Here is a 17,051-nt window from a genome sequence, read left to right as displayed (position 1 = left end):
CAATTATCTCCAGATTTGATTGAAAATAGCCAAAATCTCATCTCTATACTCTTGCAAGGTTTTGGACAGCAGAGTGGTGTCAGAAACTTAACCTGATGAGGTTTTTGTCTATGTAAATTATCACTGATGTTGCTCCCTTCAGTGGGAGCAATATCCTAAAGAAGCCATCAACGTAGCATTTGTATTCCAATGTATTTTCTGTTAAACACAATGAAGAATAAATATTAAAGTGTTCCTGATGCTAAATTATTAATAATAATATATTTTAAATCAGAAGGTAATACTGTACTGGGAACTCTCAAAAGGTCCAGCTTTTGTTGCCTTTGCTAGAGGAGACGTGAGCTATAGCTATACAAGTTGGTTGGAATATGAGCTTGGCAAACTTACTCTGAAGTAAAATAAGCTTGAGACCGATTGTCTTTGGATATGGAGAGTGTAATTGCATGGTTTCAGAGCAGCAAAGTTAAATGGGAGGAAATATCTCTTAGTATTTTCTAGTACTGTATATCTATGTGTGTTTGTGTGTGATTTAAGGTTTAAAACCCCAACCCAATAGATGTATAACTTTCCTGAAGGAAGGGTTTTTCTTTAGCTGCAGACTGGTTTTGTTCCAGACAATGGTACTGGGACAAACAGGAGTAGCTACTAGGTTGAATTCCAGTAATCAAAAGAGACTTTTGGAGGAAAGTAACATAGGGAGTTTTGTGTTCTGGTTGTTAGGGGAAAGCTTTGTGCTGTTTTGCAGTCAGTGTCTGCTAAGGCAGTTCTAACTGTTGACCGCAGGTCTGTTCCATCAGCATAATGCTGCTTTGCTCTGAGCAATTATTTTCTTTCAGGGTTTGCCAGTTAAACTCGCACAAGTGAAAATGCACCTCATTTGTCAAGAAATGGCAGGATCAAATACAGGGACCATGATGTAAATTGGGAAAGAACAAAATCAGCAAGAGCATCTTTGAACCTCAGTGCGTCTCAGGCTGTTCTTGCAGCATTTGCGTTGTAGTTATGTGTCCATCCCTTAGTGATGGAAGAAGTATAAAGCAATTGGCCATAATTTATGGGCCATCCATGTCCTGACTATTATGTGTTTTAAAACTTGCTTTGGGAAAAGCTGCCCAGAAAATTCTGTGCAAAGACTCAGTGTAGTGTATAATATTGTTTCTGTGTTAGCATTGGTTTGGGGTTTTATTTGTTTCCTCCTGGGTCTCAACTGGTTTGTGTTTGGCACAGTTAGTTACAGTCAATGAAGCACGATGGCTAAGCTGGCCACTTGTTTTACCTGCAGTCTGCTTGGACTGAATTCTTCAAAGTCATGTATGCTCAAAATGTGGATGTGTGGGGCTTGGGTTTTCTGGTCAAATCCTTAAGCTTTAAACTGAATGAAGAAATAGATCAAGTTGATCTTACAGTCCCTGTGTGTAAAGCAAAATGGACTTTATCCATGGTTACCTGAGAGAACAGAAACGTCAGAAAAAGTATTGAAGGAAGAAAGAGTAGGGATAGCTTATCTTAGAGGAACAAAAACGTGGTTCTAGGACATCTGCATTAAACTCAAATATATATTTTGTTCAGATTAAAATTCGTGTAAGCTCTATATTCTTCCAGATTCCATTATGTATAACAGCGTATCATGGCCTTCCACAAATGGCTTTAATTATCTTATCTAGCTTGTGCTGGAAATCCGCCATCCCACCAGACACTGCAGTAGCCCTGATTGCCCTTCAGCACTGCCAAGACCGCTTGGAGGCGGGGACGGACGACCCCCAGTGTTTCATACTGTTGTTAATCAGTATTTCATACTGAAACAATAGTATTCCTTCTGGATTATCCTTGTCGTAGTCACTGTCTTTAAACCAGTTCTGGTGTTTGTGAAAACAGAGCTTCTCCAGTGCATTCACCACTGTGCACTGATGGGTGGTGGGATGCCTGTTCCCACAGAGTGTGGTCCTCATGGAGGAAGAGCATGAGAGAGATGTAAGGAAATGTGGAAGCAGACTGATAATTGATAACAATTAAACGAGATGTAGATGGTAATGGAAATAACATATACCTGGTTAACTGACAATTAAAAGGAATTGGTTTCTTTAAGCCTAATAGTAAATAATGAGGTGATGTACAGTTGTTTCCCACAGGAGAGAGCTATTGAGAAATCAGGAAAGCTATTTAAAATAAAGAATAGCTATTGACACATGAATTAAAATGTACAAAGTATTTGACATATACAGTGGGGTAATGGAGAAAGTGTCCTGGCAAGCAGTGAGGTTCTTGAACATCCTTACAGTGAGATTACTGAAGCGTCCTCCCTAGACCCCCTCTAATCCCAAAATAAAGCTATCAGTCTCTAAAGGGGAATTTGTGATACAATCATCTTTGATAGCTGAGAAATCGAGCTGATTATGTGGGAAGGTGAGGTTCAGTTCCCTTTGAATTGTGCGTTGCCTTTATTGGCTGTGGTTTTCATTACAGGATTTGAGGAAAATTACTTTGTGCTTTACAAGACTTGTGTGCATTGAAGGATGGCTGGGAGCACTGCGTGTCTGTGTTTTGAGTCATGGGAGCACAGTTGTTTTCCACCCCCTACCAGTGAGACCAGTTAGTTTAATGGCTTTGATTGTAGGGAAATTGGTCGGATTTATGTCTGGGGATGAGATACAATTTGGCACATGTGTTTGAAAGCCAAATGGTTCAAAGGCTCATAGGTTGAGTCTGTTGATCCTGGAAGAGATCAAGTGGTCATTGTGACAGATAAAAGAGCATTTTTGTGAGCCTTTTCTTAAGTGTTAAAACAAAACAGGCTCTCCTATAGGCCATCTGTATTTATTTTCCTGCATAAAGCTTCTAGCTTTGGAGAAATGTAATAAGCTAGAGGGAACATCATCGTCATTCCTCTTTGGCTGAGGATGATGACATTGACACGAGGTTTTCTGACAGGGGACTGAAGTGGAAAATATTGGTGTTAATCCATTAGGAACAAGAGGACCCCTTTGAGAAGAAGAATATAGGTGCAAACCACCCAAAAAAAAAGTGCTATGATTCTGGGTTTTTTCTTTCTTTTTTAGTTGTTGACCTGTTCTCTTCCCTGGGTTTCATGTGTAGGTTAGGAGGAAAGCCAGTGCTATTCCAAGGTAGAGGTTTCAGCTGGGGTGCTGCTCCATATGCCATCCAGTCGCCCCTTTTTAAAAGACAGCTGGTTGTTGTATAAGACCTGAAGTCTCCAGTATATCCCAGTCCACCCTGTTCTCATCAAATTTGATGCTGATGGTTGTTTGCTGGCCTGTTCAAGGTGGGTCAGTGGGCTTTGTGCTGTTGCTTGCACACAAATGTTCATGTTCCTCTAAATCCTGGGATTAACAACTGCATCTGCTGACAGGAGGTCTGCATAACCCTTTACCCATAGAGGTCTGTGGCACATATGGAGCAGAAGATGTAGTCAATCACTGTACTTGTTTTTGCAGTGAAGCTGGAGAATGGGCAACATGAAGTCAAGGGGAAGTGGGAAATGAAATGTGGTTTCAAACATTTCCTTTAAAGAGACCTTTTTTCCCTTGTTTTTTAAGGTTTAGTTTTCAGTCTCTTAACAACTTGTGGGATTCTGTGTATTTCACAGCCTTAATTTTTATCTTATTTTTAATTGGCTTTTTTTTTCCATACTAAAGCATTTTGGCATGGATTATTCCCCTGCTATGCTAATATGCAGCAGCACACTTAGCTTCACAATGCATACACGTATTTCTGTGGGATATATGGGAAACAGTGAGCACACAGTACTGCCTGACTGATGATGTAGGTCCTGAAGTCTAGGGCTGACAATGGAGGAGTCGTGTGTTCAAAGTAAAACTCCAGGATTTATTTTACTTGGGGGGTTTAATGGTGATTTATGTTTTTTGGGGTGGAGGAGGGTGTTTAAACAGTAGGGTTTCTATCCTGAAGATTTGTTTCGAAGCCACCACAGAGAGCTGAAGCTTTTGTTTTCAGTGTGAAACCTGAGATTCTGTTCAGTTTGCTTGATGATAGGAACTGGAATATTTTAAGTCAATCAAATAACAGGAAGTTTATGCTTTAAGCCATGAGAGTTTGGGCGCTTTGCCTGTGTGTACTGATAAGATAGTGCCGTAGTCCGTTTCCAATGGTTTCCAGGAATCTGTTAGGTTAGCAATAATGAGTCAAAGCTGTCTTTATATCTCTGCATGAGGTGTATGTCACGTGGTGGCAGTCATGACTGACATCTCAGCTCCCAGCTCATGGGTTGTATCTGCAAGCCATTCACGTGAGGGGAGAATCACTGTGGGCTGAACAGGATCCTGACATGTAGGTACTGCCAACATCAGGCAGTTTTCAGTTGCAGGAGCTGTTCAGGCTCAAATGATTTTACCTCTCTGCTTAGCAGCTTTATTTGAAGAGAAAAGCCCTTGGGTTTCCCTCTGACAGGGTGCCTGTTCTCAGTTAAGAGTGCGCTGTTTGGCCTTAAAGCCTGCTCATCCTCTCTTGGAGAGAGCATGTTGAAACTTACTGGAAGCATGAGGACCTCAAAATTCCTGCTTCAGTATGTGATGCCTTTGAGACCATCAAAACGTTTCCTGATACATAGTAGAGAAGGGGCTTAACTTGCCTGTGGTGGTAAGTGCAATACTCTCAGGGTAGCCATCAGATGTTAATTGAGGAGGGTTTTCTAATGTCTTTGCTCATTGTTCTGTGCTTTTTTGACAGTTCTTCTGGGTATAGTTTTAAACTCCTTCATTAAATGAAATGTATTCCTTCCCACTGACTTTTCTTGGTATCTGCGTGGTATGTGTTGTATGAATGTATGTGACCATATGTGCCTTCTTCTAGTCCTTTTTAAGCTCTGGCAGTAGCTGCTCAAGCTGGGTAGTACCCTCAGCTTATAAAGTGCAAATCCCCTTAATAAAGCAGGCAAAGAAAAACCCTACCGTTTCCATCCCACAGAGTATGCTGATCAGCTAGGGCTTGCAAATCCTGTACTAACAGGTTCTATTTCCACTAAAGTGGGTCTACAAATGGCTTGGTGAGCACCTGCATTTTCTGTTGCGTTTCAGCGTGCAATACTCAAGCTCTTTTAAGAGATTAGGGGCTGCAATTTTGCCTCAAGCTCCTGTAGACCACTTCCAAGATCCCAACGCTGCTATGGAATTGTGCTCACTTGCAAATAAAGAAGGTGGGTTTTACCTAGCAACAAGCTTTGTGGTTTCTACCTAAGGATCAAACCCACAAGAGCATTTGTTCAGCCCTTTGCGTCAACGTTGGCACTGAAGGTTTTGACAGTCAAATCATTGCTGACGTTTCCGTTGATGTACAAGGAAGAGAACAATCCAGTATGTTTTTCCATAGCAGTGCTGTCCGTGCGGGACTGACAATAGTAACAAGTTCTTTCATCACTGAATAACCAGATATCCCAGAAGCAGGCCTATTTTCAATCAAAGCGTCTCACTCCCAATGGCTATTTTCTGACTGGTTCCTTTTTGCTATTTATGCTCTCCCTGAAGTATTTTATAGAAACCCAAGTCCCTTTGAAAACCCACCCAAACAACCAGAAGTATGTTTTACGTATTGTAGTATGTAAATGATTAGTCATCACTTGTAAATTACCTAATGGAGGAGGAGGAGGAGGAAGAAACTTATATTGAGGGAAGGTGAAGAGCTTCAGTGTGGCTGCTTTATGTCTCAGTTCTTCCTGCCTTGGGGTTTTTTCCCTTGATAAGGTAATTATGAAAGATTTTTCAAGAGCATCAACCTAAGAAGCACTGTCATTGGGGTTTGAAAAGTGGTTGCTGCACCCTGTAAGCTGCTTTTCCACTTGCTTTATGCTTTCTTGGGGAAATTAATGGCGTTTTTTTGCTTTAATTTGAGATTCAGTGGCAGTCTTGTACGTTGTCCATGAAAAATGATATTGGCATTGGAGATCTTAAGCGTAACAATATGGAGAACTCGGTTTATGAAGAAATATGTCTTTGGTAAAGCATGGTAAGATTATTTTAAGCATCTGTGGCAGGAGACCATAAATGCTGTTTATTGGAGTCTTGGCAGGTCTCTTACCTGGCTGGATATGATACGCTTTGATTGGTTGGTATGGTTTTGTTTTGCTGTTTGTTTTCCTTATAAATAGTTAATTCACAGGACATGGTAACACTGAAGAATCCTGAAATCATTTTTGTGTGTCCCCATTTTGGTACAGATACCCATTTCCTAGTTTAGAAGGGCTTTGATTGCAAAGGTCTGTCCCCTGGCTGTCTTTTTCCAGGTCAACCTCTAATGCATGCGCTGTGTTTCATTGGGGTTTTTGTGTGTGGTTGGTTTTGGTTGCCCTAAATCTCTTTTTAGAAGTGTGAGGGAAAGGGTTAACAGAAGATGGTTGTGCTGGAAGTTTTTCTTTCAGTTGAGGTTTACTCACTCTTTCCTCTCTGTGTATTGGTTCCATGAAATACATCTGCTTAGGCAGAATTTTCCATGTTGTTCCTCCACTCCCATCATGATCCTCTGCTTGTCAGTGAGATAGTATTTCGGAAAATGCCCTTTGAGATATACCAAAAAGTGAGTGGAAAGGCTTGACTTGTATTAGTCTGTGTACATTACTAAGTGGTTTGAGGAAAAGAAATACTTTTATGTATGTAAATATGAAGGATAGCAGTGGTAGGTTATTGAACTGCCTGCTGGACTGCTCCCTGTGCCTGAGCTCATAGAGAGAGTGGTTTCTGAAAGACTAGATTCCATTTCTGGTGCATGAAATTCAGCTCTTCCAGTGTGGTGAGTTCCAGTGCATGCCACATACTGTACAGCAATGACAACTGCACAGGATGGAAAACGTGCCTCAGAAACATGGGGTCTAATGTTGGTTTTGTGTCATATCCTTCCCTCAAGCAGAAGGATACACGTTTCCTCCTGTTTGCTGGTTTTGTGTATTTGCACTAATTGCTTCAACTGTGATTCATGTGCAAGCCTTGAGGAGAGGTGCCTGTTGGATTGAGGCGGTTCGGCACACAGCCATGGCTTGTAAATGAGTCCGACTCATCCCAAAATGCTCCTTTCCTGTCAGATCAGCTGCTCAGCTGGCAACAGAGTCTGATGAGCGGCATCAATTGCATTGCCGAGGCAACTCTTCCCTCAGGTTCATTTTCCAAACTGTAGCCTGGAGCTTTTTCCTCCTCAGACAGTGCCTCGAAAGAAAGCTTTTCTGGTGGCCATTTCTTGGGGAACGTGATTTCTTCCTTCTTGTGCTCCCATTCTGGATCATTCCAAGTTCTGTTGAGCTTCTGAAAGGAACATCTCGATTCGTTATCCCAGCAAAGCAGGTCACTTTCTAAAAGCACCCACCCGGCTTCTTTCCAACCACTTTTCCAGTAGTGTTTGGCTATTGAAATTCTAATTGGAGCAGAAGCCGTGGTTAAAAAGCAAGCAAGTCCTTTTTTCCTCAGACCCTCATTGATTTCTGTTGAAGCAAACAGATGAGCTTATATATAAATATGTATAAATGCTTTTTTTAATGAAAAGTGTTGGAATTCACTAAAAAAGGTTAAAATTGAAGTGAGTAATCTTCGGTGCATAATGCAATTGTTAATTTTAGCTCCTTGCGTAGGAGCTGTTATGACTTGAACAGCCGGCTCTAGCCTTCATTAGAGAAGAAGCAGGCAGTTTTGAGACAGGTGGAGCTGGATCAAGCTGTGAAAGTGATTTGCTCGAAGCTGGTCATTCGTGTTAGAAATCTGGTTCTCTCTATTGCGTCCTTACCTTGTGCCATGGTTGTTGCCATTGTTACTCACTCTCCGTCTTTTTCCAGGTTGACTATGATCCATCAAACTCTCTGAAGGACCAGCATGGAGATTGGCACTCTGAACTGTTAATGGGGACATGGGACTCACGTTGTCATTGATCACTTGTGTGGACTTAACCAGCGAAGAGCAACAGAAGACAATAGGAAGACAGTGGGAATTATAGCAGACTTTCAGGTAAAGGGCTTCTTTGGTGCAGCTGATAAACTGTTAAGTGCAGATGGTTTTGTGAACCCTGTGTAAGCATGCAGGTGAGGCATGGGGTAACGTGAAGAGCTTGTGCGTGCGTGTGTGTTTCTTGGTGGAAATCATGAACAAAGGAAGGGTTATTTATTTAACAGACAAGGTTCAGGTCTCACCATTCATGAATTCGTAGCAAAGGCGTCCAAGTCTCAGTAGTAACTGCAGAGTAGCCAATGCCATGGGACTTCCTGGGGAGGGCGGTGGGAGGAGGAGAACCACTTGAAGCTCCACTTGTCTTGCTGCGAGCTAATTTGTGAGCTTCAGAGTTCGGTTGGCTCATTTACAAGCCATGCAGCTCCATTTCTTGTGAAACCCACAACCCTTCTCAAATGGAAGGAAGATGTAGGGAAAGTTTTATTGTTGTATTTGCGTACAAATCCAAAGCCAGAGCAAAAATTGGAAGATGTGAGTTTGTAAAACTTGGTGTGTCCTATTTTTTTTTTTACTTAAACATCACTTAAAAATGAAGGTAAGTGTTACCAGACCTGTTGAATGTTAATTACAGGCTGCAAAAAGAAACATGGCCAAGTGTGGCTTTGTTTCATAGCCGCTGTTTCATTGCTGAGAAGCAGCAAGGTATTGCAAAAGACCCTTTCTGAAATAACTCCCTCTCTCAACTGCAGTTGTTTTTCCTGAAGATACTGCTTAAGCCAAATGGATGGGGAAAGAAAAGTTAAATAATTCATGAGCCTTGCTTGACAATTGATCAGTGGGGGAGGCTTCAAGAGGGAGCTGGGGGAGAGAAAGGGAGAGAAAATAATAATAGGCTTTAACTTTGAAAAGCCTTTAAAGCTTCTGTACAACAACCCATTGTGAGCTGAGAGTAAATGCAGTTCCGTGAAGATATCTTCATTAGAAATACCTGCCAAGGGCTTCCTGCAGGATTTTCATAGTACTGGAGAGTAACGTGGGGCTTGGGAAGAAGCTTAGGATTTTAATAATGGAGCTGTCAATTTGATGCCTGAAAGCGTTGACTCCGAGAGCTTTATTGCCAAATTTAGATTTCATATTTACACGGAATTATTACCTCTTCAAATTGTATGGGTTTTTTTTAACTGGTAGTGAGCACCATGGGCTTCTACCATGTACAAAACCCACGTTAGGCACTATTGTCGTTTCAGTACAGCTCTTCAACTGGAACATGTGTCTGTCTCTCAGCTCCTGAGCTGCATGTTTTGATTTGTTCATCAAAGGAAATGAAATTGCTTGGGAATTCAAGGGAAAATTCACCTCCGGTGTTCTTTCTGTGTGTGTGTTTGTGTCGTGGTATCTCGACCTTTCAGGTCACCAAATCTTGTTGTTTTCATTTCTGTCTGGAAGAATGTCTGAGCAAGGTAAATTGAACCAGGAGACGGCAGAGGAAGCTGCGAAGGAGCAGGAGACTGCCATCTTGGAGGCGAACCCGGACAACTGTATCCTCACTAAATCTGAAAGCTCAGAAGTGGACGAGAAGGAGGAGAAGCTGAGTGATGCCAAGACAGAGCTGCAGGTGAGACGGGACTAGTGAATGGGCACATTACATATCAGTGTGTTACCGTTGCCTTTCCGTTTCTGTGATCCTTCGTTGCCTACGATTCCCCTGGTTTCTCTGTTGTAATTTTGAGACCCTTTTGTTTTATGGTTTTAATTATTTATTTTTCTTTCTGGTTCTTTTATCTCCCTGTGAAATAAATACTGTTATTTGTTACACCTTTCAAGCTCTTTAGGCTGCTGTCCATGTCGTTAAGGTTTGAGAAGTTAAGTGCTAGATGTCTGTGTTAGAGCTTGGTGAAATATTTGGCTGTTTTCCCTCTTTGGGGATTTAGAAAGCTGCCTTGATCTCGTGACTTTACAGGTAATAATACTGAATAATTACTTAATGTGTGGTTTGGTTTGTAGGTGTTACTGCCAACAAAAAGTTGGTATGCAAAGCCTAAGAAGGTAATTTGAGAAGAAGACTTTATCGGATGAGGGGGTTTTATTCCTTTTTGCTCAAACAAATATAAGAATAAAGGGAGAGACTGCAGTTTAAGAGGAATTTGGAGGGGGGGAGTGTTTACTTAAGTGTGCCTTTTCTTACATGTTTATTATATGCAAAATTACAGAACACTCTGCAGTGTGGCTTTTGTTTATACCTGTTCTTAAAATGAATAAAGTGAGCAGAGATGATTCTTGGTTTTCCCTGCTTTCCAAACTGGGTTTGGGAGAGTTCTCTTTGCAGCATCAACTGATTAAAGTATTGGTTTGGAGTGATTTAGTGTCTTTCTTTATTGGTAATGCTCTTGTCGGGCATATTTTCCACTGAAGCGATAACTGCTTTCTTTTTTTGCTATCCCCAGAAACGAGGTGGAAATCAGAACCAGCAGAAAAAGAGATCCAAGGTAAGGGTCAGTCTCTGTTTGGCATTACATGCCTTGGTAGGCTAAAGAATGTCGATCTAATGTCTGTCTGCCATTGAAATGATGGCCTTTCATCACGTGTGTGGTGGTTCGTGGTTCTTTTTTTGTGGTCCTTTTCCTTCCCTTAACCCCATAATCTCATTGCACAAAGGACTTCTGCTAGGTAAAATGTGTCAGGCTCCCCTTTATTTATCCATCGTACTTTCATGCTGCCTGGCTCGCCGTGCACTTGTGTTAGACAGCATGGGATGTGTGCTTCTGTACCCACTGGGGAAGGGAAAAGCTTGTTCCTTGGGCTTTAGTAATTAAGGGTTTTGTTTGAATTTTATTTTAATGGACTAATCTTGACATAAAGAAGCAGAGACTGAGGAGCTCCCTAAGTGGGGCAAGGAAGAACTGTTAGGAGCAAAAAACCCCTAAAAACCTTCTTTTAATTTTCCAAGTGTAGATCCATAAAGCTTGCCCATTTTATTGTCTAAGTTCCTTGGATATAACCCTTCTAGAAGAAGATGGGGGGGAGGCCAAGCAAGCAAGCATACAAACTAACCAAACCCCAGATTACAAAAGGAACCTTTGAGTTCAAATACTGAAGTACTAGAGTAGTGAAGGTTAAATTGCCTTCAGTATTGGATTATCTGTTCTTTGCTGTTACAGTTTTTGGTGGAAGTGGGTGAACGGTAGCAGAGATTTATTAAAAGCCAAACTGGAACCCACCACCTCCCCTGTGTGCAAATGACTTGCTGCTTGGAATCCTCTTCTGTGCGCATCGAAGGCAGATCCAATTTTGTTGGCTCAGTGGGTAGTTGTTATCTGGGGTATTTAGGGACAGCTGAGGGGTGCAGCTGATGTGACTTGGGGTCAGTAGCAGTATTCTCTGGTTTGGTTTCTCTCTCTCTCTCATTCAGTCAGGAGCTAAAGGAAAACTTGTCCGGAGCCTTGCTGTGTGTGAAGAGTCATCCCCGCGCCCGGCGGCGGAGAATCTTCATGACAATCAGGTACGCTTGCAGTCATTGCCCTTAGCTGCATGGTTGATGTCTATGTTCAGTTGCATGATTACGTGACTTAATTGGGCATTTAACAATGTCTTTCTTGGGGTGGGGGGAAATGACATCTGACAGTGAATGTGATTTTTATGAAGTTGTCTGGTTTAGCGTGAATTTTATTTTGAAATCTCAGTTTTATGCCATATCACAGGGTGTTGTTTGCTTTTTTTTCCAGACCCCCTGAAAATTTCACCAAATGGAAAAGAATTCAGATTCTAAAATTAAAAAAGTAGTGACAATCAGAATATTAATATGATCTTTTCTCTAAGGTTATCTCTTTCGAGGCTGCACCAGATACAGTTATGAATATGCTCTGGTTTCTGGTTCCTCTGAGACTCCAGTTCATATCAGTGTCCCCCTTCACACATAACGCACAGGTGCTTTGCTCTCTGAAATACCTTGGTAGAGCTGAGGATGCCTCCTCCTGAGTGGCACTTGTTTTCTCAACTCTTGGTGTAGATTTCCCGGTATCAAAAGGCGTGTATATGAGTTTTTATCTGTGCTGGTAGTGTTGTATTCCCAGCAGCTGGCAGAGTTCTGTCCCCTGCCCCCCTCCTCTCAGACTGGTAGCAGTCTTTGTAGGCCAACTGCAAAAAACAGCCCAAAAAGCAAAAGGAAAAACCTCAAATACTCTTTGCTTGCCTGGTACGGGTAAGGATTAAAAGAACCCAAAGCTAACTATTAAGAGCACTGCCTATAATTTATGAGCTGTTTGTGTGCAAATGAGATCAACCATCGAGAGAGCTTGAGCAAGTGACTTCTTGTGAGCTTAGCACAAAAACAAAATATCACATCTAAGTGTACTTTCTCACTGTTCTTCTATTGACTTGAAATGGAACAAATCCAGCTCTCCTCTTGGCTCAGAAGTATGGAGAGATTTTTCTATTTTTTTAATTTATTGCTTTTTTAAAGACCAAAAAACCAGGTTGTTTAGCAGGGGGACACGTAGATGTTCTACTGCTCTACAATGATGCTTATGCAGCAGACGGGCAGGTTATTTTATCAGTTGTTCTGTTGTAGGTATCCGCTTTCTGCTCAACTCGCGTTCCTCAAGATGTGTGGCTTTTGTTCTGCTTTCATTTGTATTTTCTATTGTTTGGTGGGGAATGAAAAGGAGAATAGCATCAAGAGATTGTATTAAGCAGCGCATGGTAGTTCATGATTCGGTTTAGGTTTTCTTTCTTTATTTTTTCGTTATTATTTTATCTTAATGGTTTACAAAGCACAGGGACCTGATTACCAGAGAATGTACGGTACATTGCCAGAACGACTGAGTATGGATTGTACTGCAGACCTGATGTTTGTATTTATATTTGAACACTTGCCTTCATTTTCCTGTATAGGGAAAAGACTTGTTTACCTGTATTACTTGATCTTGAACGCTTACCTGATGGTTCACTATGTCCTTACTTCAAAGGAATGTTGCCTTTCATGTTAAACTATTGACCAAGAAGTGTATTATTGCAATTTGAACATTTATTTTGTTGTTCACTATATTTACCTTGTATCAATGTATTTATTAACATTGTATTTTACTATTGAGAAAAAAAAATCAATAAAAACATAAGAAAATATATAGTAGCTTTGCTTTCACGACGCGACAGCCTTTTTGTGTGTTTCATCTAGTGCCTATATACAAGTAACGTTATATGTAAGACAGTAGCTACTGTATGTTCCTCTGTGTGCTTATATGTCAAGTCTTGTTTTTCCTTTCCTAAGCGCATCTTAATGGACACTGTCAAGGTTAGGATTAATATCCTGGGAACAGCATGGCCAGTTACATTTTTCTCCTGTTTTGAAAAGCTCTGCTCCAGGCAGTGCAGGAATCAGAGTAATCCTTTGGGGTCTTTTGCCAGGGATTGATCCGAAGTTTGTTGTTTGAATGAGAAATAGAACTGCCATTTGAAGTGAAAGAAAGCAGGCATAACCTTAGTCCTCCAAGTGCAACCAAGCAGGTTAGCAAGCACTGTTTTATGTATCCGATGATCCTTGCCTCCAATGACCAAGAGCTCCCACTCTTTCCCTCTGTAGGCTCCATTTTTTCTGATGCTGTCAGCTAAAACTAACAGGAGTAGGAATGAAGGGCAGTAGGTCAGGATAAATTTTGGCTCTAGGGCTTTGTTTCTCTTTTACAGTGCTTTTCATCTCAAGTCTTTTGTGCCACATTCAAACCTCACACAAAGTCACTTGATGAGGACTGATGAATTTCTGTCTTCCTGTGGCATGTTTATGCTGCTCTCGTTCTGTTAGGAGCTTGTCTTCCGTGTGTTGTGGTGGCTGATTTGTAGTTGTAGAAAAAAAATCAGAAACCTAATATTTGTAATAATGACTGATTGAAAGCATCTTTTGAATTCATAATGGTCTGGTTGCTTAAAAACAAACCCATCCCCTTTAGAGTGTTGTGTTGGTATTTTGGTATGCTAGTATTCATTGAAAGCTTATGGGAGAAAGGGATTTACTAGCATTCAAGAAACTGGATTTTCTCCAGTGTTGCTGAATTTGGTTTTCATTAAAGTGATGCCCAAAAAGAATAATTATCAGGCATGCAGGACTCTATTAAGGAATACTGAATTATCAGGGAGTTTTGGCACAGCTTAATTCAAGTGCGCGTTTTGACACTACTTAAGCATATAGTGTTATTTTGTCCATCTTTTTCTCCAAAAGCACATGACCACACAGTATGCTTCCTTCAGGTTTGACCAACCAGACTGGTTTTTCTTGGAATATCTAAATAATGCCATGGTAACTGCAGAAGAAAACAAGTTGTATTTTGTTAAAGTAATGGTTTAAGTGGGGAACAACGTCTTTAAAGCAAATCAGAAAATGCAAACCAGCTTGAATTCTCCATTTTAATTAGCTTTGGAAAGCCAGAGTATGCTTTCAAAGGGACTCAGAGTCTCTGAAATACTGCATTTTTGAGGATCACACTTGTGATGTCTTGGAGAAGTTCACTTAGCACAACTTGTCTGAAAATCACAGGGCACATTTCATCCCTTTTGTAAAGGCACGCCTGCACATGCCTTTGTATTTAAAGTACCTGATCAGGTAGCAAGCCCTCTTGTATACAACTGAGTTACAATTTTTAGGCATTCCTCTGCTATCTGAGCTCAGTAGCTCAGTCTAACTCATACTGCAGTGTCTAAGCAGCTCATATGAACATGCAGGACTTCTAGTGAGGGGCGAGAAAGTTCTATTTTTCAGACATCTGTCCATCGATCATCACCTAACGTGTAGTATTAATTAAATTAGACTTCCTTAAAGCCCATATAAAGTGAATTTCACTGTTATAAGTCTTAATTCTAGTGAGAAGTACTAAAGTGTAGAACAATATGGTGCCTTTAACAGAGGTGGACTAAAAGTTGATAGTATTCAAATATGAGAGAAGAGATACACTTACCACTGGAATCTGGCATTGAAAACATCTTTATTCTCCTGGAAAAAAGAAATCATTTGTCAAATAGGAAAGAAATGTATCTGGCTTCAGCTTTTCTAGTTACAATTACACCCAGTTAAACACAACTCTCTGCAGGTTGGGAGCCATGGGAAGCTTACTGACTCTGCCCCTGAATTTATCTTTCTCTTTTTCCCAACAGGAATCAATCCAGCTACACCTTTCAAGTTTTCCTAGCTTGCAAGAAGAAGATAAATCTAGTAAAGATGAGTCCGAGAAAGAAAAAGAGAAGGAAAGAAATAAAGATAAAAACAGTGAAAAAATCAAGATCAGAATGTTATCAAAAGGTGAAGTTAACAGTATTTATATTGTTGTAATTACTGCTGGTATGTTTCTATAAGCATGTATTTCTTTATTACGTGTACATACACAGAAGTGCTTTCATACAGTGAGAAAATTCAGAACCTGGAATGTGCATGCATGAGTGTTTTACATACAAACATTGGCTTCTGAGAGTGAGGAAACCTTTCAGATTGAGGTTTGGTGTTAGAGGCTATTAAGTACTCAGAGGAATGATTTTACATTAACTGTGTTGGTATAAACATATATATATGTAAATGTGATTGTATACGGTAATGTATGTTTGATTCTATCAGGTAAGTGCAAAACTGATGCGCTTTTTTCCCCGTTGATAACATATTGGCATGTCACTTGTGCAATTCAAATAGAGAGTAATCTTCACTGTGGAGGAGATGGAGAATTTCTCTTAGATGCTATAAAGAAATCCATTAATGACATGTAACCTGCATTGCAGTCTACTGTTATCACCTACTTGTTCAGAAAAGATGTCGTGTCTAAATTTGGTGTTTGAAACAACCCCATAATCTCTTTATGAGCCCATGGTGTGAAGGTGCAATGTAACCTCTCCAGAAATAATCATTGCTACCCTGGGTGTGGATCCGCAGCTGGTGTGAGTTGTCGCTTGGCTTCAATGGAGCTCTCGCAGCTCACACCAGCGTGAGGATGTGTGTGTGCCTTTGAGTCAAGTGATACAGCAAGGCTGAGAAACTGATTCTGCCTACTGTCACACATCCCTCCTACCCACCCACTCTCAGGCGTGACTGGAGTTCAGCCTGTCAATGCAAATAAAATCCGTGCTGGCGCGATGCCTCATTTGCCACATGTACAGCACTTATTAAGTGATTCAGAGAGACATTGATGAATAAAGGGTGGGTTTTAATTCTTATTTTATCAAATTTTCCTTAGTAGTTTAAAGGAAGAACTTGGCAGAGGCATTGAAGGTTTCCCATGCTTTTCCAATGACCAGAGGTTTCTGTCGGTGGCTGCTTTGGGTGCCGTGCTCACAGTAGAGCAGCACAGAGGAACTGTGAGAGTCCACCCCAGGCTTCCAAGCAAGGACCTTCCTTGGCGGAACTCCAAATGAACATTTTCTTTCCAAGCATGCGCTCTCAGATTGTTGCTGGAAAATGGATTTTGGTTTATAGCATGGCTTAATCGTAATTGCTGAAATGAAATCAATGAGAGGGGGGTGTTTGTTTTTTATCTTTCAGATTGCAGTCAAGAGTATACGGACTCAACAGGCATAGATTTGCACGAGTTTCTCATTAACACACTAAAGAATAACCCCAGGTAGGTATTTTCTGCATTAGAGCTGGCATTCCTGAAATTATAGCTGGCAGTCTTGGAGCTCCTGTAACTGTGAGCGGTGTTTTATTAGTTCTGGAGATGGTTATGAAAGAAAATGTAAAGGAAGTAGGCTGATAACTGAGCAAAAAGCTATAAAAAGTCATCAGCTCCTCCTTCCCTATCTAGTCACCCATTGCTTCACTTCACTTTCAGCAACATCTGGTCTTCGTCCTTACCTCTTGCCCATAGCTCTGCGTGATGTTAGCAGTAACGTATTGTTGCCATTGCAGTGGGAGATTTGTGTATGAATATGAAGTAGCTTTCTTTTGGCAGTGCTGTACACAATTCTGTTTCTGTGCGCAGTGCCAGTTCCTGTTCTTGCTGTTCCCATGGTTTCCATTTGGATCAACAAGCTTATCTCAGTGATAAATTTGCCTATAAATGTCTTAAGGAAGAATATCTACCATTATTATATGTTTATTTTCAACGTTCATTTTGGTTGGATCTGTTAAATAGGTACCACATGATTCTGCAGTGATAGGAGAGCTAGGGATAACTGGGTACCTAACAG

At 40.9% G+C, this 17,051-nt stretch overlaps 1 protein-coding gene across 25 annotated transcripts in view; it reads left to right on the top strand.

Moving 5' to 3' along the window:
* ARPP21 (cAMP regulated phosphoprotein 21) overlaps positions 1 to 17,051 on the top strand; it is a 184,215-nt gene that overhangs the window by 79,737 nt on the left and 87,427 nt on the right. For 15 of the 25 annotated variants that reach the window (XM_057431659.1, XM_057431661.1, XM_057431658.1 and 12 more), the window contains 7 exons: positions 7,787 to 7,955; positions 9,305 to 9,510; positions 9,900 to 9,941; positions 10,340 to 10,381; positions 11,305 to 11,394; positions 15,036 to 15,180; positions 16,405 to 16,483. In XM_057431659.1, coding sequence (XP_057287642.1) covers positions 9,343 to 9,510; positions 9,900 to 9,941; positions 10,340 to 10,381; positions 11,305 to 11,394; positions 15,036 to 15,180; positions 16,405 to 16,483 — 566 coding nt within the window. In that variant the 5' untranslated portion in view covers positions 7,787 to 7,955; positions 9,305 to 9,342. Of the gene's footprint in view, positions 1 to 7,621; positions 7,704 to 7,786; positions 7,956 to 9,304; positions 9,511 to 9,899; positions 9,942 to 10,339; positions 10,382 to 11,304; positions 11,395 to 15,035; positions 15,181 to 16,404; positions 16,484 to 17,051 lie in introns of those variants that run through there. The other 10 variants (XM_057431680.1, XM_057431671.1, XM_057431669.1 and 7 more) reach the window with 3 other exon arrangements.

Source organism: Pezoporus wallicus, unplaced genomic scaffold (genome assembly GCF_028554395.1).
Source record: "Pezoporus wallicus isolate ANWC-B61680 ecotype Strahan unplaced genomic scaffold, APGP_CSIRO_Pwel_v1 scaffold_11491, whole genome shotgun sequence".
In the NCBI taxonomy this organism is placed as follows: domain Eukaryota; kingdom Metazoa; phylum Chordata; class Aves; order Psittaciformes; family Psittacidae; genus Pezoporus; species Pezoporus wallicus.
Note: the sequence above shows the minus strand (reverse complement) of the source record. Positions and strands in the feature narration are given on the sequence as shown.